Below are 16205 nucleotides of genomic sequence, written 5' to 3' on the forward strand. Positions count from 1 at the left end.
AATGTTCCACAGTGTGACATTAAACAGCTCTACCTTACATTTATTCAATTACAGGTGGTTTAATAGCTCAAAAATATCTAGAAAAACAACATTCTGACTGTGAGCAGGGTCGCCTCTCCATAGATCTGACCTGTAACTTGGTCCGGTTTGGTCTCCATGAAGATAGAAAGGTTTAATAATGAATACTGTGAAACATTCCAGACAAAGTAATCACATCTCCATGTGGAAAAAGCACTGGACAGACCTTCCGGCAGAAAACTTACACAACGCACTTATAATGTCATATTTCATTTTCAACATATGAAATTTTAATATTTTTTCCTTTTCACATCTGCTTTCTCTATCACATCCACACATCTGAGGAAAAAAAAAAAAAAAAGTGCTGGTAGGACAGTGGAGCTATCTCTTCTCATCCATCTCCCTGTCATCTCCTCAGTGGGGGCAAAATCACCTGTGTCTTCCCCCATAGACCACACACACACACACACACACACACGCACACACACGCACACACACACACGCACACACACACACACACACACACACACACCGGCGGCCAAACACACAGAGTAAATTTAGCGCTGCATCTGCTCCCCGAGTTCCCCTTTTGTTTGGGCCATTCTTTACGCTGTCCTTTATCTGTCCACCGGAGGAGCTATACTTCTCCACAGTGTCCAGGATCGGTCAGCGAGGTTTCAACCACTACTCTGTGCACCCACGTAATCATTTCTAGAAGCAAAAAAGTCGTAGCAGTTTGGAGATTAGGTAAACAACACACAAAAGACACGAAAAAAAAGCACGAAAAACTGTAAATAAGTTGTAAAAAAGACGTAAAAAGATGTAACTAAGTGAGCTTTTTTATTCTTTTTGCCCTTTAGTGTCTTGCCAAAGGAGATAGCAACAGAACTTAGTGAAGGTGGAAACTGCACTTCCAAATTTCAAGTCGAACTGCTGCTCTAAACACTGAGTCAAACACTTCAATTTACTTTTTTATATTTTGAAATTTCTGGGAATAGTTACAAAAGAGAGTAGTGATGAAAGTTTTTTAAAAGTTAAGACATTTATTATTTAATTCTGTTGAATTTCTACTTTTCGTATCACGTCGGAATTTAAAATTTGTAGTTTTGTTTTATTTATTAATTTGTACGGAGAACTGTTACATCATGATACCAAATATTGTGATATAGTATCGTCAAGTCAAACACTCAAAAAATTTCTGGGAAAAGTTACAAAGGAGAATAGTGATGAAAGTTTTTTAAAAAGAAAGTTAAGGAATTTATTCTTTAATTCTGTTGTACTTTCTGTTTTGTAGTTTCATTTCACCTACTAATGAAATGATCCAATAAAAACAAAACAAACAAAACTAATTTTGTTTTTCACCTAATATTTACACTGCCTCTTTATTTATTTATTTAATATCAAACTGAGATGCAGCTTTGTTTAAAAAAATAATAAATTTCACCACACAAAATGCTTTAATCAACTCATTTATTTGAAAGATGCACTGTGTAACTTTTTTGGTTGAGGGTCCATCACCTTCTTGTTTCTATGGAGATGTCATTGCTCTGCCTGGAATGTTCCCCAGTATGACTTTAAACAGCTCGACTTTACATTTAATCAATTACAGGTGGTTTTATAGCTCAAAAATACCAAGAAAAACAACATTCTGACTGTGAGCGGGGTCGCCTCTCCGCAGATCTGACCTGTAACTCGGTCCGGTTTGGTCTCCGTGAAGATAGAAACGTTTAATGCCGTACTGTGAAACACCTTGGAGAAAAGCGTTTGACAGACCTTCCGGCAGAAAAGTTACGCAACGCACCTTCAATGTCATATTACATTTTCAATATACACGATTTGAATCTTTTTTAACTTTTTAAACTTTTTTATATTTTGAAATTTCTGGGAATAGTTAACAAAGAAGAGTAGTAATGAAAGTTTTTTAAAAAGCGTTTATTCTTTAATTCTGTTGTAGTTTCTGATCATAGTTCTGTTTGTAGTTTCATTTCACTTACTAATGTAAAAGGAGAAACATTATTTCGCGACACCAAATATCGTGATATGCAGGGTCGGACTGGGAACAAAAGTCATCCCTGACATTTTTCCTCTGGACCGGCCCACCATTCAGCCCCCGTAGCTCCCCTTTACGCCCACTCTGCACAGCGAGTAGAGCACCATTGCGGGCTGAGGAGGGGCAAAGGCTCAGAAATGTGCGATCTAAGTTGCTTCTTCTTTCTTTACAAACAAACAAAAATCACATTAACTAATAAAAACATTGAGTTTTAATAAATTATATTGTTAACAAACAAAACAGAAAAAAATTTAAAATGTAAATGACATGTCAGTGTCTTGAACTCATACTGCCTGCATTAGAGACAAACGACTTCACACAGTGAACTAAACTACCTCACCTGCCTCTTCTGACCACATGTTTAAATGTACTACACCCTAACCCAGGAAATGTGCCTTACTAACAGAGTGTCGAGAAGCTGTGAGGTAATACATATTTCAACTATTTTAACACAAATTATGTGATTATTTTTTGATTTTTAATAATACTTCGGCAAAATTAAAAGACTGTAACGACCTATAAACTTGGCTGCAGTGCTTCATGGGAAGGTGATCTTTAGGGTTAGTGACAGGAGTCATTTTTGGTAGGTGTGTTCGGACCATGAGTGAGGCAGACATGTTCGAGACATAACCCTGCACTGTTTTTCACTTTCTTTTCTGGATGGTGTGAAATAAAGTTGAAATGTAAATGAGCCTTTTACCACAGATTCTTCACACATTGAGCGTCACAATATAATATGGAACTTTTTTTGAGGGGTGTTTTGGTGGGCCTTTTAAGATTTGGGTGGGCCTAGGCTGGTCGGGGGGGGGGATAGCTAGAGCACATTTTAGGCCAGTCAAAAATGAAGACCGGGGGTGGGGGGCAGGCCCATACCAGCCCAAATTGCCAGTCTGAGCCTGGTGATATGGTATCCTCAAAAGTCTCACAGTAATCTCGAATTACTAGTTTCTCTGCTTAAATTCACTGTTATTGTGTAGCAACAGCGAAAAAACAAAGAGAACTACATAGACCATGATCCTTTGCTCTGTCTCAGTCCAATCTACATGATGAAACAACTGTTACTAAACATTTTTACATGTCAGTTATTTGCATTATGACAAAAAAGTAGCATATTCACACTTTTGTTAACCTACACGAAATATTGCAACAAATATCGTGATAATATCGAATCGAGAGATTTTTATATCGTCACATCCCTGTTACAAATTGAACAGAAAAGTTATCAGACGACTCCTTCCTGTTGGTGCACTTGAAATTGCCAAATGACGCAAGTTATAAAAAAACAAGAATGAAGAAAAAACTGGTACAGACACAGAGGAGCACCACCTGATGACATCATGCAGTGGTACTTGGTCTGAGCTCTCGTGTTTAGTCGGACTTACTCTCCAGAAATCAAAATACTATCAGACTCCGTGAACCCATTTGAGCTAACAACTTTCGAAACTCCCTGAACCGAAAATCAAAATTAATATATTCCAACCTCCGCCCCTGAACCGCGGCGCCAACCTTTTCCGCCATTTCCATAGCGACGACCGACCGACCCCCCCCCGCACCCTTTTCCTCCACCCCCCTTCCACTTAACGCTCCCCCAGATGCCTAATCGTCTCCCCTAACGACGCAGCCTCTAATGGAACTGTTTATGGCGTTCATTTTGGGGAGAGAGCGCGGGGCCCGGTAATTAGCCCGCACCGCACTTCATTACCCAGCAGGCGGGGTGACGAGGAGGTGGGGGGCGGCGGTGGCGGCGGCGGCGGTGGCTATGCGCGTTCATATAGTTACAGTAGTTCTTCGGGAGCCGCTTTCACTTTTGTCTCATCATCTCCCGAAGTGGGTTCATTTGGCGAAGTCGACGTCTGCGAAAAGGGTTCAGGGAGTTCTCGACAAATATTAAAAGTGCACTGCGTGGCTTTTCGGGTAGGGGTCCGTCAGCTGCTTGTTTCTACGGATATGTCGTCGCTCTGCTTGAAATGTTCCGCAGTGTGACATTAAACAGCTTTACTTTACATTTATTCAATTACAAGTGAGTTTAAAGCTCAAAAATACCTCGAAAAACTGGCATTCTGACTGGGAGCGGGGTCGCCTCTCCTCTCCTCAGATCTGACCCGTAACCTCACCTGGTTTGGTCTCCATGACGATAGAAAGGTTTACCATTCCAGATAACATCGCTATCCACCAGAAAAAAGTCACGCAATGCATCTTTGAAGGAACTGGATGGATGGAAAAGCGATCACAGTCACAGTTGAACGATTATAAATAAAGTTTGATTGAGTGATTGTTGTTTTGATTCACTAGACAATTATCCAATCAAAATTAATCAAATTATAAAATAAACAACTTGTCCATCATGTCTGATGTTTTAAAGAATAAGAATAAATCAACATTACAGCTGTTATCAGTAAAAACTATATTTGATTTGAACATGTTTACCTCACGTCTATAGACAAAAACATGTACATTTAAAATCAACATCTTACATAACTTCTTTGGTTGACGGTATGCCACCTAGTTGTCTGCATGGTGGTTTTATTCCTTCATCTGGAATGTTCCACTGTGGCATTAAACCTATTTACCTTTTAACAGACCAAGAGTTTGTTTTCATACCTGACGGTTTCGACTGACTGGTGGTCTTCCTCAAAGTGGTCACATGATGTTCCTGTGACGTGTCCGGTCAGATTTAAACAGGTTTTGCAGTCTCACAGCTAAAAAGTCCCTCATCCCAATCATACAAAACGGACTGAGGAGGCAGGGACGGGAAAACAGGCGGGCTTCATCTGGGACACCTGGGATATTGCCTCTATCAGCTGGGACTGCCAACTCTATTACTCTCAAGTCGTCTGAAACTGTCAGGTATGAAAACAAACTCTTGGTCTGAAAAAAGAAGCTAATAACGCAAGGTAAATGTTTCAATGCCAAGGTCTGTACAAAGAACCTAATAATAACATAAAATATCAGAAAACCAAATGAATCTCATTGGCCTATTTACCTTGCATTTATTATAACCGTATTGTTCAAAAACACTTAAAAACACTTTTTCTTACAGTGAGCTCTGTGTGGGACGTAATTTTCAGTCCCGTTCTCGCCCGCACCCGCATCGTGCAGTCCTGCCCTCGCCCGCACCTGCATTGTTGTGCAGTCCCACTTCCGCACACACCCACAAAGAATTGTAATTTTCATTTCCGTTCATACCGCATCTGCGATGTTTCGTTTCGCTCGCAAATCCCGCAAATTGAGGACCTTCAATTTCTTAAGCACTATCAAACACCGAGAAGCAAGTTGAGGCAGCTTCAAATGTTTTATTAATGCCAAATAAAATATCCAGCACAAATGATGTATGATAGGCAAACATTCATCGTTTGTATAGTTTGCTTTACACTCATATTTAGTTTGCTTGTTCAAAAAGTTTAAAAGATAAAAAAAGGTTTGACTTTGGATAAAAACTTGATTTGATTGAATGAAATTGTCAAATTTAAAATCACTGTCTAAGGTGACGCTGAGGTTGGTGACTGTGGAGTGACCATAATTTTTGAGGTGCCGAACCCAAACAGTCCCCTCATCGATGTGGGTACTGTTTGGGGACTAGCATGCTAACACGCACTTCCTGTTTATTGTACTATAGGCTTGAGATTAGATGCAGACAGCACACAGGAACCTCAGGAGCAGCTTATACTTTATATTTGCACTGCAGCAAGACGACTTTGCTCAAATACATGGAGAAAAATATTAAAATAAAAAATTGAGGACAGTTCCTTTAATTCAAACTTTGCTCCATTCACAAAAGAAAGATAAATTCTCATATTATCAGAAGCCAAAAAACGATAAGCGGCAGTAAGTAGAACCGTGGGTGGTCTGACGCATTTAAATTACACATTGTGGGAATTCTCAAACCAAAGATAGCGACGGAGCTGGCGATATGATGAAGAGAAAGAAGTGCGTTTTGTGAAATAAAAAAGCCCATTGTTCACACGGAGACTTTTGCTAGCGCTGCAACTTTGTACTCCCATTGTTTTTTTTTTGCGGCTGCTTCTTCTTCAAACTTCTCAGCTTTTTTTCCTCCTCTTCGCCTCTGTCCGTGGTGCTGAATCAAAAGCCCTCGCCCTCACCATAGCGGGAGTTAGATGTGGAGCTGTCCCTGGTGCTGAAATTTGAGCGATCATCACAAAGCAAAGAGACTGTTTTTATGTGTGTTGAGTTAATTGTACTTTTTGAATTACACTATAAACACAGTCTTTATAGTATATACTTTCTGGTGGAGGGTCCATCATCTGCTTGTTGCTGTGGAAACATCATTGGCATTAAACAGCTCTACTTTACATTTATTCAATTTCAGGTGGTTTTATAGCTCAAAAAGACCTCAAAAAAACAGGCATTCTGACTGTGAGTGGGGTCACCTCTCCACAGATCTGACCTGCAACTTCATCAGGTTTGGTTTCCATGAAGATAGAAAGGTTTAATGTCATACTGTGAAACATTCCAGAAAAGCAACAACAACAAATATCTCTATAAAGAAAAGCATTTGACAGACCCTCCACCAGAAAAGTTACAAAATGCATCTTTAACCTAAATAATAAATGTGCCTAATAAAAAGTTTTTAGTCTTCTTAGAATATTTTGATTTGTATTTTTGACCCATCACCTCCCCAGATAACCTGAAAGCCATTAAAACTACAAATATATGTCATAATTTGTGGATTATTTCAAGAGGGGGTATTATGCAAAGTAAACTTTTTCGAGTTTTCCATCATGTTATGACATTGTTCCCTCATCAGAAACATACTTGAAGAGGGGCCAGATTGGCGATGGCGCAGATTGGCAGCTTTTCTCCCATCAGTCTGTCCCAGGGCAGCTGTGGCTACAAAAATAGCTTACCATCACCAAGTGGGGAGTAAATAAATAATGATCTGTAAAGCACTTACGGTATCTTGAAATGCGTTACATAAATCCAATGGTTAATTAATTAAAAGAGGTTTTAGATGCCATCTGTGCATGTTTGAATAATCTAGCGATCTCTCCCAGGCCCTGTTCCAACCCTCCTTATGGTTAACTGTAAGATTCTGTACAAGGCTCCGCCCACAAACCTACGCCACCCATGCTCCCACACGACAATTCTCCTTAAATGTACAAAAAACATAATACAAAATAATACGCAACAACATGACAAACCTGATGCGATGTGCAGTAGTTACAATAGCAGGATGCACGCTGATTGTAATGGGATAGAGCACTGAAGGGGGAGCGACTTAGCACGGAGAGGAAAGGGAATTTTTGGTGAATATAATAGAACAATATAACATTTATATATGTTACAAGTCAGCAGTTAACACCACCTCCTTAAATCAACCCCTCTGCTGTGCGCGTGTGTGTGTGTGTGTGTGTGTGTGTGTGCGTGCGCATGTGTGTGCATGTGTGTGTGCGTGTCTTTTTTTTCCATCTTATTACACTATTTTCATTTATGGCTTATACCGATCCATATCTACCCTGAAAAAAAAAAAAAAAAAAACACATAAAAAAGCAGTTGCTGTCCGTGGTGCTGAAATCTCAAACGCCGTACATGAAACCACATTTCCATTTCAAAGCGCTCTTCCTACATCTGTGCACACGCAAACATGCATATCAGCTATTTATAATGCACAACGTGGACTAAATAAATGCATAATTTGAGATAAAAAATGTGAAAATCCGCAATGATTGATTTCTGAATTTCTGAGTTGAAATTGTTCTATCATTTGGACTGTATGTTTTTGATCACAAGTTTCAACTAGTGAAGCATTCAAATATAGACATACAGATAGGTTTTTATATACATTTTTTTAACGATATGTTGCTTTTGTATTTAAAGGTCTACTATGGAACTTTTCTTGTGAGAGGTCCGCAGTATGGCATCATTAAAGAGGCTGTATTATGCACATTTTATTATTTTTTTCTTAGCTTTTTACCACGTTGTAACGCCTAAAGAGGTTTTAGATGTCACCTATGCATGTTTGAGTCATCTAGTGATCTCTCCTGGGCACTATTTGAACCCGCCTTAACTTTCTGCTTAACTGTAGGATCCTGTACATGGCTCCACCCACATGACAATTCTCCATAAATATAAAAAAAACTTGATACATGATACAAAACTGTACACTACAACTTCACAAACCTGACGCAATGTGGAGTAGTTTCATTAGCGGGATGCACGCGGATGTGTTGTGTTAGCGCTCTGAAGGGGGAGTGACTTAAAACAGAGAGCCAAGGGAGGGGATAGAGTGATATAAAACCGTGTTAATATGTTGTTTTTTGGCAAATTTTTATTATGTGATGTGTCAGCCGTTATAAAAGTATAATACGCCCTCTTTAAATGTATCCAGCTCCATGGAAACAGACAAGTTTAATGCCATACTGTGAAACATTGCAGGCAAAGCAAAGACATCTCCCCACTAGAAAAGTTGCGTAATACTACTGGGTCAGTTTGTTTTTGTTTGTTTGTCTTAACATTGTAGATTAGAAAGAAAGAAAGTTCAATACAACAGGAATTAATTTTATTTTTCTACCACTTCCACCCTTAAGATTTAAATGGGCACTTTTAATTTCAAAGACTGTTTTCTGAAAATCACACATCTCCGGTTCAATTAGAACAAACAAGCAACATTTCGGCAAACTTCTACTTTAGCACAAAATTGCTCTGTTCCACCTTGTGATGTCATGAAGCGGTAGTTTTGAAGTTAACAGTTACCTTTTACATTTAGTTCAGTAGAGATTGACAATTCCAGAGTTGAAATGATCCAAATTCTAGTGAAGGTGTGTGGAGTTTAAAAATGCGGTGGAGCACTTGCTGTACCACATGACATCACAAGGTTTTCAGCCTAAATATGTGGCTTGTGTGTGTGTGTGTGTTTTTTGTGTGTTTTTTTTTGTTTTGTTTTGTTTTTGTTTTTGTTTTCCAAAGCAAAGTTAAATTTGAAGAAAACAAAACAAAAAAATATATCAAAAATCTCCATTGTAATTTTTTAAAATCTAATATGACACCAAAATGTAACATTATTATTATTATTTTATTGTTATTATTATTTATTATTATTATTATTATTATTATTATTTTATTATTTTTATTATTATTTATTTATTTTGAAATTTTTTTATTTTTATTATTAGTTATTATTTATTTATTTATTTATTTATTATACTTTTGGCGTGAAATTACCCTTCATCTAGTCTACATAAATGATCTTTTATGTCAAATATGCATTTTAAAGTCATTCACTTCTTTCAAAAATGATTTCAGACTTTAGCTTTTTTAATTCTCATTTCCGTTTACTCCTTTTACCACTCAGCGCCCTCACTTTCACTTTCACTTTCATTCTAAAACCTCTCTTTTCTAAGCTTTCTTTCCTTCATTCCACGTCGTTCCGTTCCGTTTGGCGCGCGTCCTACCTTGAGGAAGGACAGGTTGCGGTTGCGGTCGATGCTGGTGATCTCCAGGTTGCCCATGACGACCTCGCAGTTCTCGTAGACTTTCTTGAGCGTGCGGTACTGCTGCGCCAGGTCCGACGGCGTGCTCAGCTTGTTCTCCGTGCCGGGACACACTGGAAACGGAGAAAAAAAGAAAAAAAAAAAGTTAAATGATTAATAAGTGTACTGATTTAATAGTCATGTTTAGAGATTACAAATGGGAGGACTGAAGGGGAGAGGGAGGGGACGGGAGGTGAGGTGGAGTCTTGAGGGTTAAAGGGGAAAGTGAGGAGGAAGTGGGGTCTCTAAGGAGGTTTGAAGGACTAAAGGGGAGTGAGGGTTGAGGAGGGGTGGGGTCTGGAGGACTAAACAGGAAAGAGGAGGGCAGGGGGTGATGTGGAGCCTTAAGAGCTAAAGGGGAGAGTGAAGGGGGAGGAAGAGGGACAGGGTCTTGAGGACTAAAGGGGCAAGTGACGGGAGCAGAGTCTTGAGAAGTAAAGGGGAGAGGAGGGGGGAAAGGGTCTGGAGGAGGACTAAAGGGGAAAGTTAGGACTAAAGGAGAGAGTAAGGGATGAGGAGAAAGGAAAGGGGACTGAAAGGGAGAGTGAGGGGGGGAGGAGGGGTTTGGTCCTGAGGACTCAACGGGAGAGTGAGAGGGAGTGAGGTAGAAGAGTGAGGACTAAAGGGAAGAGTGAGCAAAAGAAGGGGTATGGTCTGAAGGACTACAAGGGACAGAGAGGGGAAGGAAGAGGAGCAGGGTCTTGAGGACTAAAGGGGTATGGGTATTGCTTAACTAAAGGGGAGAGTGAGGACTAAAGGGAGAGTGAGGGGGAAGAAGTGGTGGATTCTGGAGGACTAAATGGGAGAGTGAGGACTAAAAGAGAGTGAGGGAAGAGGAGGAGGAAAGGGTTTGGAGGACTAAAGGGAGAGATGGGGGGGGGTCTGGAGGACTAAAGGGGAAAGTGAGGGGGCAGAGTCTTGAGGACTAAAGGGGAAAGTGGGGGCAGGTAAGTCTTGACTAAAGGGGAGAGTGATGAGTAAAGGGAAGATTGAGGGGAGAGAAGGGGTGGGCTCTTGAGGACTAAAGGGGAGAGAGAAGACTAAAGGGGGGAGTGAGGATTTAAGGGAAGATTGAGGGGGGAGGGATGACATTTGGAGGACTAAAAGGAAGAGTAAAGATGATTCTATTAATGTAGCGAGCAATAGATTCAGCCAGTTTCAGTCTGCCAAAACAGCTACAATATTTAAGACTATACATGACCATATATCACCGACCTTGTGTAATATATCACAGCCGTATCGAAAATCCTTTTTTTAATGCACTTTTGAAATTATATCCTCTAAATAACAAAGTACGATTCCTTATAGTCAAGGTGTTTCAATGACTTTGCAAATAAAACTCATTCCTTTGTACAGAATCGAAACTGAAATCACCCGTCACAACTTAGAAAACTTCATCAGACTAAAGCAAAGTACACAAATACTACACGTCATCACCACCAACTGTCTCCAAACATGTACATCACCGTCTATAGTCCATAAGTGACCCAGCGATCTGATAATACACAGAAGACATATTTCCTCCCTGCCCTCCGCCCTTCTCTCTCTCCTCTCTGATACCTTCAAAGTCTTCACCATGGCACCCGGCGCTCACAGAGTAAAGGTCAAACGCTGCTATTTGAATATGTTTGATTAAAGCGAGCACCCCAGACACCCAGACACCCACCACCCCCACACACCACAGGGTAGCGCCACGGAGAAAATCAAACTACCTCCTCTTCCTCACCCCAGCGCTGTGTCTTTGTTCGGGGCTAGAATCTCTATTGTCTCTCTGCACTTTTTCCTCATAGTCGTTATCAGAGTTTAAAGGTCTTATATTATATCAAATCGACTCTTGTGAGCTGTTATAAAGTTGTTAGTGCGTCAAAAACAGAACTGGAGTTGTGTTTTGTTTCATCACACATAATTAAGTAAGTGTTTATTATAAGCCTGTCTACATCTCCAAAGCTTAAAATACATGTAATGGTTGTTTTCACGTTAACAATGTACCTTTTATGTTTAGTTCAGTAGAGATTGACAATTCCAAATCTTCCAAATGATTCTAGTCAAGGTTTATGGAGTTTAAAAACACAGTCGATCACTTTCTATCTTACCACGTTGTTTTGAAAATGCTACATTCATCAAAAACAACATATTAAAATGTTTAATTAGTTTCATTTTCATTTTTTGACCCTATCAGAACACAACAGACGCTCATCCTGCTAATGAAACTACTGTGCATCAGGTTTGTGTAGTTGTAGTGTATCGTTTTGTGTCATGTATTTGTATATTTATGGAAAATAGTTGTGTGAGACACCTGTAACTTAGCCATGTGCATTTGGTAAAACTGGGCCTTATACCATCGATTGACCTTTAACCTTGTTTAAGGCTAGTGGCGTCACCTGTTTGCTTTTTGGATTGGATTGTCATTGCTCTGTCTGGAATGTTCCACAGTATGACATTAAACAGCTCGACTTTACATTTATTTGATTACAGGTTGTTTTTATAGCTCAGAAACACTTAGAGTCTACTAATATAGAAATGTATTTTGTTAAACTGTTTGAAAAAGAAACTAGAATGAAAAAATATATATATCTTTAATGTACAGAGACCTATCTGAAAACATATCAGACAGTATTCTTCATATTAAACATCACTGGGAATGAAACATACAGTATGTGTTTATATTCTCACACAGGGATTGGAAGCCAAAACTGGAGAGAGTTTGATTGGAAAACAAATATCAGATTTTTCAGAACCCCGTTAAAGACATTTATGATTAAGACAACCACCACTGACAAGCGCTGGAGAGAATGTGGTACGGTTGGAGACCACACTCATATTTTTTGGGACTGCCCGAAAATAAGAACATTTAGGGAAAGTATCAAAAAGAAGATTGAAGAAACTATTAGAACAGATATCCCAAATGGACCCTATTTTATTTTTGCTTGACTTATACCCTAAGTCGCTCACTGAGGACCAACAGTACATGTTACATGTACTTCTACTAGTGCTAAAAACAGTGACCCTGAATTGACTTAAACCAGTTTCACCAACGATCGTTCAATGGACACAAAAATTAAAGTATGTTTATCAGATTGAGTGTCTGACTGCCTAACGTCAACTTAATGGATATTTTTTTAAGGCGATGGTCGCTCGTGCCATCTTTATTTGAGCTTTGTTTTTGTTTTGTTTTTATTTGTATGCCTCACCTGTCTGTTGTATTTATTTACATATAATTGGGGTTTAGAGTCCAATCTCAACACTTGTCATTGTTTGTTACGCACTTTTGGCAATAAAGTTCTAAAAAAACAAAAAAAAAAAAAGCTAGAACTGGCATTCTGGTAAGTAAGTCTGGTCGCCTCTCCACAGATCTAACCTGTAATTTGGCCCAGTTTGGTCTCCGTGAGGATAAAAAGCTTTAATAATCTCCATGGAGACCAGCATTTCACGGACCATCCACAATGCACCTTTAAAGCTCACAAGAGTCAATTTTTCATAATATAGGAGCTTTAAAAATCCTGCTTGTGTGATTCAGAAACGTACGTAGCGCTGGCACGTCGTTTAAAAACGACTCTTCTCATACAATCCACATTCCTCAGGCTATGTGTAATATTTAGCATAGATATGAAAGGAACATGTCCCAGTCTATAAGGTCGCCAGTGACACGGGTGGGTGTACATTTATTGTAGCTCGCGATTTAAATGCGTAATGTATGTATGTTTATTTAAATTAGGCAAAACGCCAATCACGGTTTTATATGAGTTTAGATCAGACAGAAGTGTTTGGAAAATGTCTATGAATCTTAAGCTACTGTCCTTCATTACCAGTCCTTCATACACACAACATTCTTGAGTGTGTGTTAAGTGTCTTGCTTGAGGACACAACCACGGTCTGCACTTGTTAGAGCTGAGATCGAACCACCAAACAAATAGTTAAGAGATGTAAAGTTTGAAGAACTATTTGAAGTTTTATAAAGTAGTTGTATTTATAGTGGCTGTATTAAGTAATATGAGTAGAAGTAGTATTAGGCACAGACAGCAGATAAGGTTGATGGTCCAATTCCAGTACTTCCTGAGGCTATAATGCAATAAGTTAGTAGAATATTGAGAGCAACACTGAGCTGATTCCCACGCTAACAAGTAATAGAAAGAGAATTTTCACAGCCCTTCACACATAGCAGAGGTTTTCAAATTGGGTGAATTTTCAACCAGGTGCTTGGTTTAGTCCTGGTTAAATCCTGGTTTAGACCTGGTTTTAGTCCTGGTTTTAGTGCTGATTTTAGTCCTTTTTAGTCCTGTTGATTTTAGTCCGGATTTTAGTCCTGGTTTAGTCCTGGTTTAGTCCTGTTTTAGTCTTGGTTTAGACCTGGTTTAGACCTGGTTTAGACCAGATTTTAGCCTTGATTTTAGTCCTGATTTAGTCACGATTTTAGTCCCGGTTTAGTGCTGGTTTTAGTCCTGGTTTACTCTCAGTTTAGTGCTGGTGTAGACCTGTTTTAGTCCTGGTCTAGTCCTGGTTTATCCTGATTTTAGTCCTGGTTTAGACCTGGTTTAGTCCTGATTTTAGTTCTGATTTTAGTCCTGGTTTTAGTCCTGGTTTTAGTCCTGATTTTGGTCTCAGTTTAGTGCTGGTTTAGACCTGTTTTAGTCCTGGTCTAGTCCTGGTTTAATCCTGATTTTAGTCCTGGTTCAGTCCCGGTTTAGTGCTGGTTTAGACCTGGTTTAGTCCTGTTTTTTTGACAGAGTAGGAAGTGTCTTGCCCATGAGCACAATGGCTGGTCATATTTGCATTAGTAGATGAGGTTTCATTCACACATGACGAGTTAATGTGACAGAAACAAACAAAATATTGGAAATATAGATTGAATTTACAAAATGTTGCTGCTGCTGAAATTTTTGCTGCTGATTTTTTTTCTTTTTTTTTTTTTTGCATTCTTAATTGTAACTTAATAATAATAATAAATAAATAATACATCAGACTTATGTAGCATTTTTTTGGACACTCAAAGATGCTTTACAAACAAATAAGAAGTTGCACTGGAGAAACTTGTAACTTTTACTACATATGCACTGGTTTACAGCTACACCTCACTCTCCATTTCTCCTTTCACACCTTCCGTCCAAACCCTGCCTTTGCTCTGGGTTACAAACACTATTAATATATACTATGTACTATTCCTGAGTACTTTCTGTATTGTTTTATAGATTAGCAGGTTTTGATTTAAATTCCTGTTGATAGTTTTGAGGGGTAGAGTAAAAAGGCAAAATAAAAACAATAATAATAATTTCAAAAGTTCCAAAACCATGACAGAATGAAACTTGTCACCTTTACAACATATACACTTATACACTCGTTTACAGCTACACCTCACTCTCCATTTCTCCTTTCACACCTTCCATCCATATGTTATTCCTGTGTGTAGTTGGCCTTAGCTCGAGCACTTCCTGTATTGTTTTATGGATCGTGGGCAGAGCAAAGACCTTCCGTTATAAACTCCTCTAGACCGGGACACAAAGGGAGAGCTCCAGCCAGACAAATGAGACCTGCTCGCCCCATACAAGAGCTATCAGATGGAGGGATTACAGACGGAAGAAAGAGAGACGGGGAAAGGACGGACGAGAGGAAAAAGAGGAGAGAAAAAACAGCAGTCGATGGGGTCATTTTATTTCGTCTTTTGTGCGTGTGTGAAAAGTGAGTTTGTGTTGCAAATATTTTGAACCAAATTGAACTTGAGAACTTTCCAATCTATTTATCGATCTGTCTGTCTGCCTATCTGCTACTACTACTACTTACTACTACTACTACTACTACTACTACTACTACTACTACTACTACTACTACTACTACTACTACTACTACTACTACTACTACTACTATTACTACTATACTACTACTATTACTACTACTACTTACTACTACTACTACTATTACTACTACTACTACTACTACTACTATACTACTACTACTACTACTACTACTACTACTACTACTACTACTACTACTACTACTACTATTACTACTACTACTACTACTACTACTACTACTATTACTACTACTACTACTACTACTACTACTACTACTTACTACTACTTACTACTACTTACTATTACTACTACTACTACTGCTACTACTACTACTACTACTACTGCTACTACTACTACTACTACTATTACTACTACTACTACTACTACTACTACTACTACTACTACTACTACTACTACTACTACTACTACTATTACTACTATTACTACTTTTACTACTACTACTATTACAATTACTACGACTACGACTACTAGGACTACTACTACTACTACTACTATTACTACTACTACTATTACAATTACTACTACTATTACTATTATTACTGCTACTGCTACTACTACTACTATTATTGCTATTATTACTGCTACTACTACTACTACTACTATTACTACTATTACTACTACTACTACTACTACACTCACTTTAAAACTATTCTCGCTTTAAAAAGAACAGTATCATATATTGAACAAAACATAGCATCTTTCTCCTCTCCTCTTTTCTGTACTACTACAGCTACTTTCAACACTCAAACCATATATTTAAAAAGAACAGCACTACATATTGAACAAAACATTGCATCTTTCTCCTCTCCTTTTTTTCCTCTGTGAGCCTCATGTGAGTAGCCA

At 38.8% G+C, this 16205-nt stretch overlaps 1 protein-coding gene across 1 annotated transcript in view; it reads right to left on the reverse strand.

Annotated features, from left to right (window-relative positions):
- LOC110170911 (receptor tyrosine-protein kinase erbB-4) overlaps positions 1-9627 on the reverse strand; it is a gene marked incomplete at its 5' end in the record, with an annotated part of 420000 nt that extends 410373 nt beyond the window's left edge. The window contains one exon of the mRNA XM_055166723.1: positions 9478-9627. Coding sequence (XP_055022698.1) covers positions 9478-9627 — 150 coding nt within the window. The remainder of the gene's footprint in view (positions 1-9477) is intronic.
- Positions 9628-16205: the final 6578 nt, after the last annotated feature.

This window comes from Boleophthalmus pectinirostris, unplaced genomic scaffold (genome assembly GCF_026225935.1).
Source record: "Boleophthalmus pectinirostris isolate CB_2022bp ecotype Guang Dong unplaced genomic scaffold, ASM2622593v1 HiC_scaffold_11, whole genome shotgun sequence".
Lineage (NCBI taxonomy): Eukaryota > Metazoa > Chordata > Actinopteri > Gobiiformes > Gobiidae > Boleophthalmus > Boleophthalmus pectinirostris.